The 21,863-nt window shown below is 32.3% G+C and overlaps 2 protein-coding genes across 3 annotated transcripts; both read right to left on the reverse strand.

Moving 5' to 3' along the window:
• Window positions 1–1,795: 1,795 nt before the first annotated feature.
• LOC109815364 (putative ATP-dependent DNA helicase CHR12) lies at window positions 1,796–12,408 on the reverse strand. 2 transcript variants are annotated; one of them, XM_020380077.3, is made up of 12 exons: window positions 12,083–12,408; window positions 11,611–11,764; window positions 11,194–11,258; window positions 10,080–10,268; window positions 9,540–9,689; window positions 6,557–6,952; window positions 5,867–6,126; window positions 5,507–5,725; window positions 5,009–5,216; window positions 4,780–4,933; window positions 3,500–4,105; window positions 1,796–2,831 (listed from the first exon to the last, which is right to left on the reverse strand). In XM_020380077.3, the coding sequence occupies exons 1-12, from the start codon at window positions 12,227–12,229 to the stop codon at window positions 2,128–2,130; spliced, it is 3,252 nt and encodes a 1,083-aa protein (XP_020235666.1). In that variant the 5' UTR covers window positions 12,230–12,408; the 3' UTR covers window positions 1,796–2,127. The 2 variants fall into 2 exon arrangements, with proteins under 2 accessions (XP_020235666.1, XP_020235674.1); XM_020380085.3 differs by lacking the exons at window positions 11,611–11,764; window positions 12,083–12,408 and having other exon boundaries at window positions 10,080–10,285; window positions 11,194–11,237.
• A 2,580-nt stretch (window positions 12,409–14,988) lies between these two features.
• Window positions 14,989–21,162, reverse strand: LOC109805568 (methyltransferase C9orf114 protein). The gene is made up of 11 exons (XM_020367704.3): window positions 20,931–21,162; window positions 20,797–20,844; window positions 20,508–20,672; window positions 20,324–20,390; window positions 18,779–18,843; window positions 18,231–18,309; window positions 17,147–17,262; window positions 16,961–17,040; window positions 16,258–16,327; window positions 15,751–15,828; window positions 14,989–15,653 (listed from the first exon to the last, which is right to left on the reverse strand). Exons 1-11 carry the CDS (start codon window positions 21,114–21,116, stop codon window positions 15,591–15,593), a joined length of 1,017 nt encoding a protein of 338 aa, XP_020223293.1. The 5' UTR covers window positions 21,117–21,162; the 3' UTR covers window positions 14,989–15,590.
• Between the last annotated feature and the right edge of the window lie 701 nt (window positions 21,163–21,863).

Raw genomic sequence — 21,863 nt, forward strand, 5'->3', positions numbered from 1 at the left:
AAAAATTCAACTTGAATCTTATCTGTATTAGTCATGATTGCATATTAATAAGTAATTACCTTTTCAAATCTCAAAATTTTCAAAGTCCATAAGCCAATAATAATTAAACATAAAAATCCTAATCATAAAGTTAAGAGGAATGACTTACACTTTTGAATGTTCTGACTTTAATTAAATGTTCAGACAAATTCTAAAAAAATTTCTAAACTGAAAGAATTATCATAATTTTTATTAATTGAAAATAATTTTTGCCATTAGAAAATTATTATATTTTCATAATTTTATAATTCTTTCTTGTTTAACAACACGCACTTTCAAAATAATTTTTTTTACTCTATTAGTTAATCAAATATCATATCAAATATGACTTTTATAGTTTCATTTACGAACATTCATGTTATGAGTTAAAAGTCTATACTCTAATAATGTAAAAGGATTTATCACAAATTATTAATGATGGTTCCTAATTGATTTTCGGGGGGTAAAAATTTATACTTATAGCACATGATCATTAAATTCTTATATTATAAGTAATTATATTATTTTTATTTAATTTTTTTTCATCTCTTTCCAACATAATATTATCTTATCTCACATTTCTTTTCACTTCTTATCTTGTTTTCTTAATTACAGAAAAAGTTGTACAAAAGTATAATATGTATAACATATTGATACTGTTATTTTTAATTAATTTTTTTTATCTAAAACAAATTTCATTTATGTAACACTTTGGTATAATTTTTATAACTAAAAAAAAAAGAAGAAAATATAATAAATATTTTTTATATAAAAAATTATTATAGAATACATTATATATTTCTAGAATATATTTATTTTATTGTAACATATAACTTTTTTTCTTCAACTATATCATGTACTACTAGATTCATATACAAAGCACATACAAATGTGAGTAGAGTAATCTATAATCTATATAATTGACAACTTAATATATTTTATGGTTTAAATATATTTTTAGTTCTTTAAATTTAGAGTAAATTTATTTTTTATCTCTTAAATTTAAAATTGTTATTTTTAGTCTTTTAATTTTTTTAAATTTTATTTTAATTTTTTATGTCACCAATAACATATATGAAAGTAACAAATTAAGATAATTATATACTATTAACTGAATTTAATGTAATATTTTCATTAACATAAATACCAATTAGTAGATTTTATGTGACAATATTTAACAGATTCTTTAACAAAATTTAAGTATAAGGATTAAAATAATTTTTTTTAAAATTACATGGAAATAAATCAATTTTAAATTTGAGGACATATTTAAATATTTATTTTATTCTTAAAAAATAATTTTAATATGATAATGTGTTTTCTTTTAATTATATAACAACATACTTAAAATTAAAACCCGATGATTATTATTTATAATTTGTATCTAAATATTGGATAAATTATAATGCCTTCCTTTTTAATTTTAAACATTACATTCCATTCCTTTAATAAATGAAATATTTTACTCTTCAATTTATTACAATTTTTATTAGCCTATTTATCATGGTGAACTAACTTAATCGAGCCTTGTAGAAAAGAAAATTTTTATAAGCCAATTTATTATAATTTTCATAAGCCTAATTTTAAATACTTTATTTTCAGTGTTCAAATCGTCTACTAATGGTGTTTATATTCGAATAAAATGCAATACTGCAACTTGCTAATCTTTCAAGAAAGAAATATAAATGTTAAAAAAAAGTCTAATTTTTATGCATTACGCATAATATTTTTACATTATCAATCAATTAAAAATTATGACAAGTGTGAATTAAGTTAATTGACAAAAAAATTATCAAACTCATCATACATGATAACTTGTGATTGAATAATGGTGTAACAACTCTACATTGTCAATACATAAAATATTTTCTCAAGGAAAAAAAAAATTAAACATCTAACAAGAAAATAGAGTCTAATTTGACCCTAAACATTTTCTTTCATTAATTTTTTTAGGTTAATATGAATGTTGCACACCTGAAGAGCAAACTCTAGCATGATACAAGAAAGTTCCTTACCATTTTATGTTATAAGAGCTTCATGCAGAAGATTCACATTCAATAGTAGTGCAAAATTCTGGCACCCATGAGGCCATGAATAATTAAACTCAAATCAGTTCCAGTTTGCTCTTCCATTTGAAGAATGCCCTCTAGTATCAGATAATGAACTCTGGCCAAGGTAGCTTGATCTCTTCTTTTTGTGAGTATTCCATGATAACAAATGGTGGTTCAAACCACTTCCAACATCCTCGTATGTATGTTTCAGGAAGTTTGTTCCTTCAGACTTGAATCTCTTTGAGGAAGGAGTCGCATGGAAACTATCTTCACTTGTTCTCTCATTTGCCATGGGAACACTTTCAGTCCTCAACTCTAAAGAATCTTCTGCCCCTTCTGTATTATCGCTGGCTTGTGCAACGCTGTCAGATGAGAGGTGGTCTCTTCTTTTTCCTTTTCCGGAAAACTTTGATATGTCTTCTCCATTCTCCACAGCCTTCATCCATTGCAGATCACTTAATGTATCTGCATATACCACTTCTTTTCTTTTCCGCTTTCCAGTAACAGCACTGTTGAAATCTTTGGCCTTATCATCCTTGTTAATTGGAGAATACACCCAATCTGGCAATTCATGCTCTTCCATGAGACGAGATCTGTAATTTTCCTTTTGTCTTCTTTCTTCATCCATTTTCTCAAACAGCCAAAATTCCTCATCTGATCGAGCAGCAAGGCGGTTAATTTCTCTCTCACTAGGCACATCTGTTCCAAGTGAGCTTGTACCTCTACGCATAATCTCTTCTAACATTTCTCTTCTGTCCTGGGCTGCACAAATCAAAATACAAGTTCAAATAGTCTTCATTATTTACCAATAGGACCCAAGGAGCATAGGCACGGTAAAATGCTGGTGGTCTGGAATAATGTCATTTCCAATTAAAGTTTTAGGTTTAATTATCTTTTTAATCTCTATAATTTTATAAATTTTACCTTTTAGTCCTCATAACTAAAAACATTTTATTTTAATTTTTATACATACCATTTTTGTTTTCTTAGTCTCTCGTTCATTGTTAGTTTATGAAATTATAAAGAATAAAAGGAAACAAAAATGGTAGATATAGGTACTAAAATAGAAAGTTTTTAATTATAGAAACTAAAAAGTAAAATTTATGAAATTATATGGACCAAACAAGTAATTAAACCAAAATTTTAAATCTTCTAACTTTTCACATGTAATAAATGGGATTTTCAAATAAATAGAATCTAATATATGCAAAAGAATTGTTAGATGAAGGTTATAAAAAATAGGCAGCGAGTTGCTGGCAAAGTTATAATGCTCTGAAGCGTTGAAAAACATAAACCTCCCCTCCTCTTTCCCCTTCCCCCTTTCTGCCTCAACATGAAAAAGAAACTCTTTTCACCTTTAGCCAAAAATTAATTATTGATAGATATTCCCAGGAGGCCAGGACATGGCACAAGTATTAAAAACTGCAAACCTGTTGAAGTTGTATTGAATAGTCCTGCCTGGATGACTTTGGCATCAATGCCCATCTTTTGTTTTGCACGCTCTAAAATCACCTCTTCAATTGATCCTACGCTAACCAACACAAAAACCCTGACTTCCTTTTTTTGTCCAATGCGATGGGCACGATCCTCAGCTTGTTGATCCATTTGCGGATTCCAATCGCTATCAAAGATTATAACAGTATCTGCTGTTTGTAAGTTCAAACCAAGACCTCCAGCACGGGTGCTCAAAAGAAACATAAAGTATGGAGAGTCAGGAGCATTAAATTTCCGTAGAAGATTGCCTCTTTCCTCAGTTTTTGTTGAGCCATCAAGTCTAAGATACTTAAAATCATGAAGTCGCAAATAGATTTCAAGAACGTCCATGAGTCGAGTCATTTGTGAGAAAAGGAGGACTCTGTGACCAGATCTGCGAAGTTTTGGGAGCAAACGGTCAAGAAGTTCAAATTTTCCTGATGCTCTGACAATCTCCTCCTTATGTTTATACATATCATAATCTCCCACGAAGAGGTAGGGATGGTTACAACACTTTCTAAGTTGCATTGTTAAGTTTTGTAGACTTTTTGATTTTCCAGAACCTGTAAAATGATCCATATTTGGTAAAAAAAACTGTTAGCGAGTTCTAAGAAATCAGCAATTATACAGGGATCTAAAACAACTAAGAGTTGCATTATCAACACACTCTTTTTAACACTATTATTACTCAAAATTTATTCAAAACTACAAAATCATGAGTGAAGATCATGGGACCCATAGATTTTTGTGATTTTTTAGTAAATTCAAAATAAAGAATGTGTTGTTAGCATTTCTCAACAACTAATGTTACAAGGATGGGTACTCTGTTCTTAATAAAAAGGAAGACAGCAAGACACCAATAACAGGCAATTGCAAGTTACATTTATTTTGAAGTAACAAATAGTCATATTTCACCAATTCCTAACAAAGTTGCAATGCGTAAAACATATTACTAAGGGACATATATGCAACTGGGGGATATAGGTTCAAGACTTACTTCACGAAAGATGGGCTTAAACTGATTCACAAGCATGTTGAAAATACAACTAAATTCATGGGTTAAGAACCATTGAACAAGGCAACAGCGCAAGATCGGAATAAATGAATACCTCTTTAGCATATAAATATTCAAAAGGAAAGCATTTGAGAAAAAAAAAAAAATAATGTTACATTTTTTATGAGTTTAAAAGGAGAAGTGGACTAGGGAATAATCGGAATACAAAAAATAGATACAGACCATTGTCCAAACCAACTCTGCCAACGTCAGTAACTTGTTGATAATATACTTTCTGCCAGGCTGACATATCACATTTGAGTATGACCTGAGATTTCCCAGGAAGAAATTTTTCCACCTCATCCTTTTTCCTTCGCAATATGAAGGGCCTTATTACCTAACGTGGAATGAAACACATCAGAAAGAAGTTGAAAAGAGCAAGAGAATTAGAAACTAGAAGAGGGAAACGCACTTGATGCAGACGCCGGATGATCAACAGTTGTTCCTCATCTGTGAGAGAGACATCAACTCGGTCTGCAAAGGGGGCATTAAACCAGTCCTCGAAATTCTGAACTGAGTTAAAAATGTTTGGTAGGAGAAAATTAAGCAAAGACCACAACTCCTGCAAACTGTTCTGAATTGGGGTACCGGTCAATAGAAGTCTTCGTTTGATGTGATAGCTGTACACAAAAAAAATAAAGAATTAGAGAAGAGAGGATGTAAACCACATGAAATGTCACATCACACTATCATGTATTGAATTGTTTCACTATTGAATACTTTGACTGCACTATACACAGATCTGAAAGCTATCCACTTTTCTTCATTGTATCTTTTTCTTTAGTTCAGTACAGTTGTCAGTCTCCTTAGAGTTTTTCTAATTAAAATAGATGGATATCATCATAACCAATAATTTAGGGAAGTAAACATATCAATCCGTGTGATCAATATACATCGTGTAGAATCATACCCATTGTCCAAGGTTCTTGCTAGAGCAGATTCATGATTCTTCAACCGATGCCCTTCATCCACAATCAAGTAGTACCATTGAATTTTCTTGAGAAATGCTTTATCTCTCATTATAAGATCATAGTGTGTTATCAAAACATTAAATTTCCCCTCCCCTGACAACTCTTCCTTCATTGCTTTCCTCTCATCCAGCCTTCCATCATAAAGAATAGTTGTGATGCTGAATCAGACAGAAAAGGCACATGTGATTTGAAAATTAAAAGTAAATATGATCTGCATAAATTCAAAAACAGAATTATATCACCTCTCCCCACAAGGGAGAAGGGGAGGAAATAATTTACGATGTCTGCTCTGAGCATACCTAGGAACCCATGTTGTGAATTCATTGATCCAATTTGGCAGAACAGCCTTTGGAGCAACAATCAAGTGGGGACCAGTCACACCCTTATATTCTATTAGATATGCTATCAGAGAAATTGTTTGTATTGTCTTCCCAAGCCCCATTTCATCAGCCAAAATTCCATTTAAGTTGTTATTAAACAAAGAAAGCATCCATTGGAGCCCCTCTATTTGGTATGGCCTTAATTCTCCACCTTGAAGTATAGATGGTTGCTCAGTAACCTGTAAACAACAAAGTCGGTTATATTTCCAGTTGCAACAACTTTTATTCGAAACAACTAATAAAGAGTAACGTTTTTAATTTTTATTTTATTTTCCTGGATACAAGAAGAAACTGATAAAAACAGAAAAAATAATCCAACACATTAGAAGAATAAGGAATACTCCTAAACATAAGAGCAAGACAACAAAGAAGATAAAAAATATCAACGGAGTAAGGCTGCCATTTCATCAACATACGTGTACAGGAAACCCCCTTTAAAGACAAAATGCTTCACACTAAATAGAAGCCAAATGTCAAATCTCCTAAATCAGCTATTATGGTTAATGTCTCTAATAAGGAATAATTTTGAAAGAGCCAACAATTCGAGTAACGAAACTTCATTGAAAATTTTCTCCGAGAGGTGCAATAAAGTGATTAACAGATACTTGCCTTTTCTTGAATTGAATGTATGGCAGAGTTGTATTGTCGCTGACCTTCAAGTAAATCACTAGAATCACCATTATGATCGGAATCTATCAGATCTACATCTTCATCAAGAGGTGATTCCTTAGAAACTCCATTCTTTGAAGCATCTGACTCGGGTAAATCAGCTTCAGAATCCTCCAAGGGTTCAATACCATCTGAATATTTGGAGTCCTTTTGACGTTGAACAGCTGCTCCTAAATTTACTAGTAGTTTATTTGTTTCTTCAAGGAGCAAAGTTAATCTCTCATTCTTACTCTCTTTAACCATTCTCATGTAGGCTTCTTGATCATCAGCCTTCAAAGCTTGGAATCTCAATTTCTCTGCACGAGTTGCCCGTTGTCTTTGCCTTCCATGCCACGCCTGCAAAAGTATTTGAGAATAAAAAAGCCATATTAATTATTGATAAGTTATTCCCACAATGAAGATCAAAAAGTTAATCTAATATCACACAGAACCGTCCAGGAAATTAAAGACAGCATTAAATTCAAAAATTATCCATCATATTTTAGAACTTTGCAATATAACCAATTAAACACACACACACACATATATTGTGATGGAAGAATCAAGATTTATTGCACTGGATGCCGTAGAAGGTAGTGAAGAAGAGGAAGGGGAAGGAAAGGAAAGGAAAATTGAGAAGCAAGCTAAGTGGGAGAATGAGGAAGAGAGGGGGACCGAGACTGTAAAGAGGGGGGGCTGAGTGTGGTATAGAAACAATTGGGATGACACCAATAGCCGAGAGGATAACAGTTGGAAGAAGTAGACTGAGCAGTGAAAAAGGGAAATTTGGATTTGTTAAATATAATGTCTTTTGAGATGAATTTTCTGCCATAGGAAGCCATACATTTGTAACCTTTGTGGCAATGAGAGTAACCAAAAAAAGATAAAGTCAAAATAACAGTATTGTTGTTTGTTAGTGTTACATGGACAAATAAAGCGAAAACAGGCACAACCACATACTTTAAGGAAACTAAAGTCGGGAGTTTTGCAAAAAAGGGTTTGCAGAGGAATAGAAGCGTGCACGTGAACAAAAGGAGGTCTATTAATTGAATAAATCACTATGTGGAAGGCATGATCATAAAAAGACATAGGAATAGATGCTTGAGAAATCAAAGATAGCCCCATTTTGATGATTTGGTGATGCTTGCGTTCAACAACACATTTTGGTGATGGGTGTGAGACCAAATAATGAGAGGAGAGACTCCAAAAGTAGTAGTGAGGCGTTGAGTGAAGGACCAGTTTGTGAAGCTTCAATTCTTTTGTTTAGTTGAATTTCAGCCAGTTTTAAATTTGGCCTGTGTTTCAGATTTTTATTAATGAACTAGAAAGGGGAGAATAATGATAAATGTCATATTTAGTTGTTTTTAGGGTATAGTTTTATTTTATTATTAATGCTTAGTGGTGAATTAGTTTTTTTGTTTTAATTTTAATTTAATTTTTGGGTACTATTGTTAAAATAAGTAAATATTAACATATTTTGTTTGTTTTTATAGGAATTGAAGAATTGGGAAAAGGTTAATTCATGGAAGTTTGCGGAAGGCTGTAACTGAAGCTGGCAGTTAACGCGAGAGAATGGAGCCTAGCATTGAATGTCCCGAGAGCCAGGAGAATTCTCAGTAAGTTTCATGCTTGACATCACTTATTCGGCTCTCAGTAAGTTTCATGCTTGACATCACTTATTCGGCGCTCAGCGTGAGAAGACTGGCATTTAGCCCAGTGCAATAACTGCCACAATTATAGTTTTTAGTTTAGGGTAGTTTTGGGAGGTTGTTAGACAGATTCTGAAGACCAAAACCCGATTTCTAACGTTCTGAGGGCAGGAGAGAAGTTTTCTACTGGTTTTCTTCAATTCCTTTGTAATTGATAACTGTCTTCATGTCTAGTAGTTAAAACTCCACTTGTTGGGGTTTGTTGTTTTGTAATTACTCAACCGTATGTAATTCTGTTGATATATTAATCTGTTTATCTTTGTTTTTTAGTGTTTACTTATGATCTGAATGTTTTAAAAGGTTTGATCACCATGAAATGATAATTGACCAAAATGAGATTGGAAAATTCATTCTGATTTATATGTCTGGAACTAAAGTAATACCTCGAAGGCTTAATTACTAGGAATAGAGTTAAGTTTTCTAGTCATCTAAAAATCCTTGATTTTGCTGCAAGTTTTTTTATTTGTTCTAAGGAATTAGTGCTTGGATAAAGAACTTAGGCTCTTACTCATAAGGAATTAGAGTTAAAGTATTTAAGAGGATTGATGTTAAGAATAAAGGCATAAATATAATATTATGTTTCTGATTTATTATAAGGTTGATGTTGTTACAGTCAAATCCCAAAACATTTTTATACAATCATTAATCTTGCTTTTGCATTCAAAGTCTTTGTGAGAAATCTAAAGAGTTTCTTTACACTTAACTTCACTGTTTCAATTGTCTTTTAAATAGGAAGCATATGTGCTTCTTTTCTGTCAGATCAACTGTTAATTTGACTACTTAATTAATGACTAATGTGATATATGCTGGACATTGAAGTAAGTCCATTGGGGAACAATAAATATTCATCTTTGTCTACTTGTTAAGACTTGGTACGCTAGCAAAGTGTCAACTGTCAAAAGAGAAACAGATAAACAAGACAATATTGTGGAGTAATTTGATACAATGTCTTGAATTGCAGTCTCTAAGACAGATTAGTATTTATCCAGCAGTGAAACTTCTCCAGGAAGCCACCTAGACTCACCAACTCAAACTAACCTACATCTGTTGTAACAGACTATGACAGCTGTCACAACTGATACAACTATGCACTCTATCACATAGGAAGAGGAGTTCACAAGAACTTTTAATTCTAACACGCCAAAAGTTACATTACAGCCAAAGTTCGAAATTTATTTCCCAGATAAGCATATATGATTTATACTAAATGAAAAATAAGCGAAAAAATAGTGTACCTGGACACCATCATTCCTTTGTTTTCTCCGCTTCAAAGAAGCTTGAATTTGCAATTGGAACTCACGTACAGTATTGAGTATTTCTGCAAAAAACTTTCGAGTTCTAGTCTCTATTTGATTTTTCTCTTTTTCTTCTAATCTTGACAGTCTCTGCATTTGAGGATCTATATGAGATGAGCAGTACAGTGTAATTTCATTTCATGTTCAAACACTGGAAAACTTTGCATACATCAGGAAAACGAAACTGGATCACTACACAACATGTTTTGTATATTTAACCCGTACATGTATGGCAGTTAATCTAGAACAGTTCAAATCCAAATAAATTTATATTTCCTTGTCCCTCCATATGTATGCATGTATGTATGAAGAAAACCATATAGGAGGCTTATACCAATTAAAAGAATCATTGAATATAAACTAGTTGCATCAATGAAGCCTTAACATCTGCAGATGTAAAAACTATAATATATGATATCCATGATACAGAAACCAAGTTCAAATCCACAAAAGGGTGGAGGTAGGGGGAGGGGGAATCACCTCAGCCTCCCGTTTCTTCCTCAATTGATCATCAGCATCCATGGAAAATGGATCTCCAACACCATATAATGGACGACGCAACCTCATCATGCCCCAATCAAACAATTGCCTGTCAGGATATGCACACTTAGTATTGAGCCAGTATTCAGAACTTATATCAGACCGAACCTTCAACTGCAACTCTGCCAACTGCCAGAAAAGAAGTCCTTGCCAACAAGGACACAATTCTTGTCATTTCTCGGTTGCATTTGATAACAAACAAAGTTATAAGCTGAGCTAATTTCCTCAGTAGAAATTATTGAGCTGTTCCTTTCATTATAACAATGAGTAAGCTATAAAAGTGTTGCATATGTTTGCCTTATTATACAAGTCAAACTTGGTCACACTTCAGGGGCAACAGAAAGCTGGGGGAAAAAGGACAACTTTTGTCTGTCTCATCTCATAAACAATTTTGTCTAGCTTCTAATAAAAGAAAGAAACCTATTCACAAAGGTAAACATGTTGTTAGAATAGTGGATTAAGCCTAACTCAACCCTACAAAACCGGCTTGTAAGGTGAGGGTTGCTTTCCACTTATATACTATTCAATTGCTTAATCTCTAGTCGATGTGGGACTTGAGTTTTTCCCAATACACCTTCTCACGTCCAGCACTATTGAGCTTGGTACGTGGATAAATGGTGGGTGACCCTTTTTAATGATCTAGGATTGGCGGGACTTGGGTTTTTCCCAATACACCCCCTCATGCCTGTGAGGCATGCATCAATGGTGGGTGACCCATTTTTAAAGTGGATCTAAATGGCTCTGATACCATGTTAGAATAGTGGATTAAGCCTAACTCAACCCTACAAAACCGGCTTGTAAGGTGAGAGTTGCTTTCTACTTATATACTATTCAATTGCCTAATCTCTAGTCAATGTGGGACTTGGGTTTTTCCCAATACATGTCATGACTTACAATAAATAAAGGACAATTACGTGTCATACTCATACTATAAGTATGAACAATTTAGCTATCAATTTGTGAAAGTTAAGATACGGCTTGCAATATACTAAGCATTAAAGATAGACATGACACACAATAACTAAGCATCAAAAGATTCCAGAATCAATTTTACCTTTAGTCCATAAAGTTCAAGCAAGCACTTTGTCTGCAGGTCCTCTCCCCTGCTTGAAGGCAATTCTGGATCAACACAGTAACACAGTTCTTCAGTAAAAATTGTTAAAACTGCAACTTAGAGACCACTCCCACTTAATGGATATGGTCATATGAACAGACAACATATTCAGAAATATCTTTAAGTCATTTGGAAATACTTCAATAAAGTTTCAAAACTGCTAACTTGATTTCAGAAGGATAATTTATCCTATTAACCCTCTCAAGGAAGCTTATCAAAATATAAGGGGAAATATAAGTGTTGCCCAAACTAACAGTAAACAAAACAAGCACCATGGAACCATGTGGAAATTAAATCCAAATTCCGCACCAGGTTGACATTGAAATAAACACAAATATTTTGACTAGAATCATTAACCTTCAAGCTCATTCAACCGATGCTGAATCTGACTTCGGTAACGACTCTTCCTTGCTTCCTCCAATTTCAAACCTGACACACAATTCCGAGGCTGCGTGGACAGTGCATCTTCAAGATCCGTTACTAAATCCTCTCCAGAATCCTCTCCATCAGCCTGCACAAGGATTAACAAACAAGAGAAACACCATCATCCTACAATTTCAACAATAACCTGTAAATTAAGTAGCGATACAATACAACTAACTTAAACGAACAATCTAGAAGCAGAGAACAAGAGAAGTGCGCAGTTAGGTAAACATCAACACTAAGTGGAGTCGAATGCGGTAGAGAGGAAACCGAAAAGGAAAAACAATTAACGTTACAGAGCGAGTAGCGAGGAAGGTGGAGAGTGCATAAAATAAAATAAAAAATAAAAATAAAAATAAAAAAAGGAAAGGGTGAATGTAAAGAGGGAATCGGAGAGAAAGGGTACATGTAGGCGGTAGATGGAGGAGACGGAGTTGAGGATGTGAGGGGGGAGAGGGAGGTCGCGCGAGAGAAGGTTGAGGGCACAGATGAGGGTCTTGGCGTGGTGCTCATTCACCTTCTCTTTCTCCTCATTCATCACCACCGTGCCCATGGCGCGCGCGAGCCACCCCAACGGTCCCTTATTCTTTTTTCTTAACCAATATTTGAAATTTCCCAATTACTCTCTCACTCTCACTCGCAACGCACACAAACTCTCTCACGCCTTGTCTTGTGTTGTGTTTACTCCGCGAGACAAAAACCCTCTCTTCGCCTTCTTTGGGTATGAACGTATTTGGGGACGAATTATGTTATATACTTCCAACAACCCACTCCTTTTTTCCCTCACTCCAAACGCGCCTCTATATTTCCCTGCAAAGACCTTTTTGCCCTTCCCTTTTTTTTTAATAAACCTCATCTTTTTTTAAAACTCCTTTTTACTATTTAAACAAATCAAAACTATATATATATATATAAATATTCTGCAGATTTTATGCGGAGGAAAATTATACAAACTATTATTTTTGTTTGGTTATGATTTTGGAATTCATGTATTACCTTAAGTAAGAAATCAGAGTTCGAACTTTGTATTAACTTCATCCTGTTATGTATTACAACTCGAACAAAGTTTTCAACTGTCGAATATACTTGTGATTCTAGAAATAAAAGGAAAATGCTTATAAGTTAAAATCGCTTTCCCTAAAGAGGTTTTTGTTTTTAAGTCAAACCGAGATTTGCATTCTTTTACCTTTTTAATAAAAAATATATCCCTATATATTAAACTTGAATGATTATGTTGTGTACATTCATTAAAAAAAAAATATTTTATATAAAAGTGTTTTTAAAGATTTCTTTTTTAAAGAGAATGTTTTTAGATATTTTTATTTAATAAAAATATTTTTAGATATTTTTAAACTTTTGTCTATTTGAATTTTTATATATTATACATATTTTTAAATTAAATTTATTAAATTTAAAATAAATTATTAATAATTAAAAATAATCTTGTATGACTATATAAATTATTTTTCACAAATATAAAATACTATAATTTATATGTTCAATAACATTTATTTATATAAATTTTAAACTAACATAATTTATTTATTGAAATATATAATATTTATATATAATTTATCACAAATTTTATTTATATATAATAAACTTGCATATACGACAATACTAATTATTTAGAAATAAGATTCAGTTCCCGTGTGATTTTCTATTATTTTATCTCCTAATAAATAGCATTGCTGAAAATAAAAATAGTTTATCAAAATAAAAATATTTTCTTTTCAAGAAGATTAAGCAAACACGATAAAAATAATTAAGTGATTTTCTTAAAAATAAAAGGTGGTTTTTCATGAGAAAAAGAGTTTTTTAATCCCCAAAATTTTCTAACTTAATAAATAAATGCAATAACAATTAGAAGATATCTCCCCGTATAAAATTATGTTTGACTTTATTTGATTTGTCATGTAGATCTTGAAATTTGAAATAAGATTTAAAGAACTATTTTTGGGGGTTTCTCCAAATTCGTGACAAAATAAATTTTTCAATCATAAATTTAGGCCTCCTCAAAGGGCACATTACATGGATAATGGACTCCCTATAGTCAGCAAAGTAAGTAGAGTAAGTTTCCATCGTTTAATTTTATTTCTCATACATTGAAATGTTGGTAAAATACAAGATATAAGCCATCAACCATGTAGGATCTAAGAATTTTAAAAGATGCTGCCATGTTAAAATTTATGGGGAAGTTCTACATCTCAATTCTTTGAATTTAATTTATATATTTGTTAGACAACTTTACTTGATATCAATTAATTTTAAGATAAAACTTAACATGATATCTATTTGTCTATTCTAATAGACACCATCCTTATATAATTCTTTGAGTGCAATTTATACATATGTTGGACAACTTCGTATCATGTCAATTAATTTTAACATGAAATCTAACAATGTCCACGTAGCAAACAACTTGAATTGCCAAGGTTGTGGTTAACATTAAATTGTATTTGGATCCGTGCCATGCACATAAAAATTATTTGCCAGTCTTTTATAATAATGTGTGAACTACGGTCCTTTCATGTAGACCATAGGCTAACAAGGAAAAATATTATCTCTCACCTTGCAAACATGTCTGACCCAAGTGTGAAAGATCACATTAGTCAATAAGTGATGCAGTTGCAGATTGGTTAAGCCGGCTTCCTAAGAGATCCCAAATCCATTTTGTATGAATCCAATTCATAAAAGCTGTGTAAACCATTCTAAAAGCTGAAACGTCTGTTACAAATTCTAGACGAATTTGACTCTCTAAGAAATATATTCTGTGAATATCAAATTTGATTATTAAAATTATGATTCCATTTGAGTGTATACATTTGGTTTACCTATTTTACTCAATTTTTATTCGACCTCCTCTCTCCCTCTCCCATTTTATATTTTATTGCAAAAATAAAAAATTAGACAGCACAATAATACTTGTCTTTTTGCTAGTAAACTATAAAGTTAATATAATATAACAATTAATATTCAGTTAATGATTATGAGTTAGCATTTTTTCTAAAATGCACATCTTTCAAAGAATCAAAACCACATCTAGTTACTAGATCATAATTCTACATTATGAGAGGTCCAAACTAAACATAACTTGAAAAACAAACTTGTGAATGCCTTTAAATGAGTTGCATTCAAACTTTTAGTTAAAAGACACTTTCAACTTTCGAAAAAACAATTAAAAAACCGCCCCTAGCATTTGCGCCAAAAACGCTTATATTAGTCGCATCTTACTCTAACGTTAGAATAATGTCATATCGACACTACTTTATGTTCGTATCAAACCTTCAATTTAAAGCATCTTTATAAGGCTCCGAACAAACGCAGAGTGATCATGATTCATGAAGCTTAACACAATCGTGCATAACATTAGCATCTTACATCTCTTCCTTCCGATGTAATACGAGTTTATACAATAGATTCAATATCCATTCCCAAACAGGTAAAAATACTATAGCAAAACTGACACATCAGTAGGAATTGCAATCTAGTTGCAGACCGGTTAGCTAGACATGCTCTCTCTACACGAGATGGTTTGGCTTGAGGAAGTGTTTTCCCAAGCACAAGCTGATGTAGACCATGACATTTTGGCTTGGTCAGCCTTCCACGATCTTCATTATATAATGGATCTTTCTTCTTAAAAATAAAAATGAAAATAGCAATTCCCATTACCGAGTCACATGTATAGATGCAACACTTCTATTTGCAAGTTTTGCAACCTAGGTAAACAACAGATTGCGTTACAACATCCAAAAGAGTCTGAACGAAGAATCCTGCCACATAACAGCCACTTTGGGATGAGGCATAGAGACAATTTCTACTTTGGGTTTTGAACTAATGCCTTTGTCTCAGTGTCATCCTTAATTTGGAGGATCAGTGCCTTAACTAAACGAATTTTAAAACTTATACAATATTCAACCTTGCAATGCTCGGTTGATTGGTTCTTGGAAGTACTGAAGAGAGATAAAAATAGCTTCCTGTTCAAAAAGATGAAAATTATGCGGTGACTTTAAAACTGGATATGCAAGAATATAGGATAAGCAAATTGACTAGGAAAAGTTAGGCAAACAATACCTCTGTTCGAATTGTTCGGCTCCCCTGATTTGGACATGTATTTAAATATAAATTAAATATATCCTGTGCCTTTTTCCCCTGCATATTTTTGGGAATAGAGCAGCAAGAAAATTTATATTCAGTACCATATTTCTTCCATTTTCTTATTTAAACTCTCAAAAGATTAAACAACTTGAGGGGATATCCAATATCACTCAATATTACAATCCATGTAGTTAGTTAATGCTGAATTAGAATGAAATTAGTACATAAATCGTGGCATTAAAACCTAAGAAGCACAAACATCTCATTGAAGTAGAGCCTGAACATGTAGAAGGAAACTCTCAACTCTCAGTCATATTCAGGATTATGACCCATACAGTTTTCCACTTCCAATTAATATATCAAACAGAAATGCAAAAACAAAAAAGGTATGTACCCAAAGATTCTGGCAAATTTATGGAATCTCTCACTGACAGCAGTCTCACAATTACAACCACATAAATAACTAATGCAACTATGTCATACCTTCGAGTTATCATCTTCTTCAATACTCTCTTCCAACCCAGCCAGTCCACCAAAGGCAATCAATAAATGTCTACCAATTAGAGAAACAAAGAATTTATAAATCAAGTAAAAAAAAAAAAAAAACTTGCATCATCACAGACAATTCTTTTCAACTTTATATTTCAAATTCAGTCAATGAGGGAAGCTCAATACAAGTAGAAAGTTACAAAGATAAGAAAACCTCTTCATACATCAGCCAAATTTATAGTTGCAGAAGTACATATTATGATAATAAGAAACCATTTTCACAACACATCAATGAACCCATTACCAACACACAACCATATGGCACTTCCTGGTCATATCGGTCCGGACTCTAGATTCCTGTTTCAATGAAATTTTACAGAAGAAACAAAGTGATTGATGGCTGTTGTTGACTTGTTGACTTACCATAACTTTATTGTCATGTGTCTTAGGAGCAAGCCACAGTTTGCAATCCTTACCCATATAGAATATTATCATTTTAGAAACATATAGCGAACAAAAAGAAAGCAAAATTGTAGGAAAGGCTTTCAAAACCCATCTCTAAGAATCTATAAGCTCTGTTAACTTAAAAAAGAAATATAAAAAATAAAGAAAAAAATTTATAAAAAAAAAAAAGTTAAAACCAGCATCTACGCAATCTAACATTAATTATTTTGCAGCTGATGTTATAACACAGTACCTGAAAGAAGGTATTTCAAGATCAGATGACTTAATAATCTGACCATGCTCAGAGGTACCAATAATAAAATCATAGCCACCCTGTCACAATAAGTAATAACAAGCTCGTGAGAAGAGTTAGAGTTTAAAAACTATTACAATATAGATATTACAAGGCAGATTTCTCTGTTCGGGAGGGGGAGGATACCTTGTATGCACAATCCTTAAATACTGAGCTAATATTATGTGAATAACGCACTTGATATCCCCAATATGTTCCTTCTTCCCTAGGCTTGGATGACGAGACAACCTGGCGTGGTAAATCTAGATGATGTACAGCATTGCAAATCAGCTTAACATATATCCAAGATGTTAAATGCATTTGGCACTCAATACTCATTTAATAACTGTATGGCTACACTTCCTCAATATTGTCTTGTCTAAATGTAACTTCTTCATTAATAGATTAATATGTAATGAAGGTGCAGTGATTCCTTTTAGATTCATAATTATAGGACTTAGGGCAGTAATGCTGAGAAGCAGTGATTTAATATGAACACGAAGTATTCGACTGAATGAACATCAACTTTCCAGATTTAAATATATCTCACAGGGACATGTAGTATTGCAGGGATCCTCTAGCAATAATACGGGCATCCCATGCTAACCTTAGCAGACTTGAAATAAAAAATAGATAAATTCTGTAAAGGATTTTCATTTTAAAAGTTATCTTTCAAAACAAAAAGAACCCTCAATTACCATTATTTGTTAGCACAAGGGACACAAAAGAATACTTCAAAATAATTGTCAAGGGCACAATCAAAAAAAGCACAACATTGTTTGATCCCTAATATAGTAATATTGTATGGTGCAATTTTCATCGAGAAAAGATCATCAAATATCTTAAGCAGAACTAAATAAAAAAAGGCTTAATTGTGTTTTTCCCTCAAGTATTGCAATTGTGCAATTTTGATCCTCAAGGTTCTAATTGAACAATTTTAGTCTGTCAAGTATTGCAATTATACAATTTTTAACCTATTTAAGTTATATATACTATATTTTTCATTTATGTATTAGATGATATATATTTATTATTACTAAAATTAATAATGCAACTTAAATAAGTCAAAAATTTTATAATTGTAATATTTGAACGACTAAAATCACACAATTGCAAAGGACTAAAATTGATCAATTAAAATTTAAGGAACTAAAATTGCACAACTATGATACTTAAGGAACCAAAAACATTTTTAAGCCTAAAAAATAAAAAGCAAAGATCTATTCAATACCAGAATCCAAATTGCGATTGGTACCCATGGCAACAGTAACTCTTCTTCCAGGTTCAAATATTTGGTCAACTGTAACATTCTGCATATTTTGTGTACTGAATCAGACCATACACAAATAAACTGAAGCTACTTAATAGCCATATTAAAAGAACAGAAACAGACAAAAGTGATCTAATCTACAAAATAAAATTAACAATCAAAAACATTATAACTTGCAAATTAAAATGGAAGAAGAGGAAAGGAAAAAAGAAAGAGCTACAGGAAATGCTATGATGGTATTTCTAGACATCATCGTTGAACCTTTGGTCAAATGCCAAATTTGAAACAACTCCATGCCAGACATGAGTGAAAATGCAGATAAAAGGATAAAATGTCTTTGTGGAGGAAGTCATAAGTAAAATGAAGGAAAAAAAAGAAAGAAGAGAATAAAAGGAAATAATTTTCCCTCCCCTCTCCCCTAACTACTAACTAATATCAAAAGTATTGGGGGAAAAAAAAGTTAAGCTTTGGTGCCAGTAATTTATGACATGTATACAGTATACCCATACCTTCACTAACCCAACATCAACTAGCGTTGCCCCAGAGTTTGAGTCTCTTTCTTTTACTGTAACACCTAAGAAGTTATTGCAATATATCAAAAACTGGCCAGAGTAACCATGGAACAAAACAACATCTAACAGCAATGCCAATGCTAAAAATGTTTCTGCTTTAACAGTTTTTTTGTAAAAGAACCATACAAAAAAGAGGATAAAATGTCCTTTTAAATTATTCAGGTGGCACTAATTCAATAAACAGCACCAACCATCAACATACCCATTAAAGAAATAGAAAACCAACAACCACAATCACCAAGAATTATCCCACCAAGTAAGATAGAATAATGGACTAATTGACACCATTGGACTCCATCAAAAACTGAATATGCAGTAAAATCATTTAGAATAAGGTCTTTTTTAATGGTTTCTCCTAAAATTTTCTTAGGTTTTCCTCTACCCTTTCCAACTGAACATTCTAACTAGAGCCTCCACTTATTACACAAGCAAGCCACCATAGATGAGCTCCTTGCAATTTTACTTATTAGGCATGCTGTTTCAACCATATCCCAAATAAATTCATTCCTAATTTTATCTTTTCTTGCAAGTCTTCTCATTTACTTCAGTATTATCGTCCTTACTGCACTTATTTTTTTGCCCATTGATGATTCATTGCCTGACAATACTGCCATAGAACATCTATAGTCTTATAGCTTCTTGGTAGAAATTTCTTGAGTTTAATATATAATTTGTTATGACAAATTACGACTAGCCCAAATGCTAAGTATTGCTCAAATTAGAGAAGCTCATCTGATGCCTGTGCAAACCATATGTTTCAAATCTTTCCATATCTACCAATCACACTCGTGAAATGACAAAACTTGGGAGCAAACCTTAGGTACAATTGATGGTGTAATCCAATTAAAATTGGAGTTTTACTGTTACCTCAATTACTAGCATCAATTTTAATGTTGCCCTGATTATTGTAGAGCTCCAGTTTTAACAACACCAAAATCACCTAAGCTATTGCATCTAAGTTGTATCCCTTGTGAAACAAAATTTTCAGGTTAAAAATAGATAGCAAAAGCATATAACCCTTAATCATATCTAAATGGCAGTTTGAAAGTGTGGCAACAGACCATAAGGAGTACTAAATAGAAGAGTCCTTATTAACATACATCTCACTCTCTTACAACTCACTTTGACTCCATTTTTCTTTATATCTGTCTACATTTCTTATCATATTATATATCACATCTATCACCTTCTCAATCTACCTTTTCTTTCTTCTCTCTATTTCTCTCATCTTTCCACCCCAAAATGAGGTAGACATTCATAAATTTTCAAAGAAATACTTTGTCCCAAATATAAAGGTTCTATATAAGCATTGCTAATCTGTCCTATCCATTCCTAAAGTACAAGCTATGAGTTACAATCTACGGTATAAAAGCCAACCCACACAATCATGGAAACTAAATCATCTGCTGCCAAAAAAAAAGTACACTTCTCATCCACTACAAGAAATGACCTAGGAAATTATATTAGAATGCGAAGGCCTACCTTCTCGATACGGTCCCCACTCGTGTTTGCGCAAATGGTGTGGAGCATCAAGGGGTGGCAACAGGCCCTGCAAACAATGTGCAATACAAATAACCGAAGTCAAACATGGACGACACTAACACTCAACAAAACTAAGAAACTTGAGAAATGCAAGGAAAGAAGCACGTTAGTGAATTGTTCCAACCACAAATCTTAGGCTGTTATGCATTGGAAACAGAGCCTTCCTCAAATACTGAGGTGTCTCGAGGTACTGCAATATTCGCATCAGAAAAGCAGCACTACTTTCATCATCTGAATTATCCATCACGGAATCATCATCCGGTTTAGTTTTATTGTCAAACACAACCACCTACGTATTAAGATAACAATTATCCATATCAGCAAAAAAAAATAAAAATAAAAAATACCCAATACCAACAATAATGATAATAAGCAAGATGTGAAAATGTAGAGAGCACAGAAGGCTTAGCAACCTCGTTGATTCGGAAAATAGTTGCGGCGCGAGCAATTTGACCAGCCAACTGAAAAGGGGGAAAAAAAGGATTTTGAGAATGAAGAGGGAATGAGAGAATGGAATAAAGGGGTCTTGGATTGAAGGGTAGCCTACCCGAGTAGCGAGTTCGAGAGTTTGAACGTTGTCGATGATGGAAGCAGGCACGGCCATGGTAACTGTGGGTATTTTCTTGTTCTTCTTTTTCTTAAGCTTCTTCTTAGTGTGAGAATCATCAGTGTCGCCGTTGAACTGTGGCTCGACCTCGGCATCTGTTGTCTGCTTCTTATTCTTCTTCGCCATTCCTATAGGTTTGATTGAGTTGCAGGGTTTTTTTGGAGCTCCCTTTATTATTCACTTTTTAAATATAACTTTATAAATTATTTCAGTATTTTTCTTTTTCCCATTTAATTTTTTACTCTAAATTATACTGTTGTGGTGTTAAGTGTTAACCATGCAGGAAGTCAGTAACTATCATGATCCACGGAAGATATAAACATTTAGACATTAAAATATATTTAAATAAATTTGATTAGAAACAAAATAATTAAAATAAAGGCATGTTCTATTTATTTTATTATTTAAAATTTAAAAATGTTTTAGAGGATATCTCAGCTTTTAAGCTCTTGATTGGTGTAAAAAAAAACTGATAATATTATTTAAGTTTTATGTGTATAAAATAATTTTATATTATCATCGAGCTACTTATTATTATTTATAATAAATTATTTATTTTTAAAAATAATAAATAAAAAGTCATGACATTCATTAGTTAACTGTATAAAATTATTATATATAATTATTTAATTAAAATCATTTATGACAAATTATTGATTTTATGATAAATAAATCATATTAATAATAATATTTAATTGATAAATAGTATAAAATTATTTTATATTATTAATAATATATTAGCTATTTTTTCATTTTTTTTAATTAATCTCAATTTTGTAACTCAAAATCAATAGTTATGAAAAGGTTATTTTTTTATACATTATCAAAAGGTTATTATTTGTTGATACATTATCAAAAGATTATTGTCAAATT

This window comes from Cajanus cajan, chromosome 7 (genome assembly GCF_000230855.2).
Source record: "Cajanus cajan strain Asha chromosome 7, NIPB_CcT2T_4, whole genome shotgun sequence".
Lineage (NCBI taxonomy): Eukaryota > Viridiplantae > Streptophyta > Magnoliopsida > Fabales > Fabaceae > Cajanus > Cajanus cajan.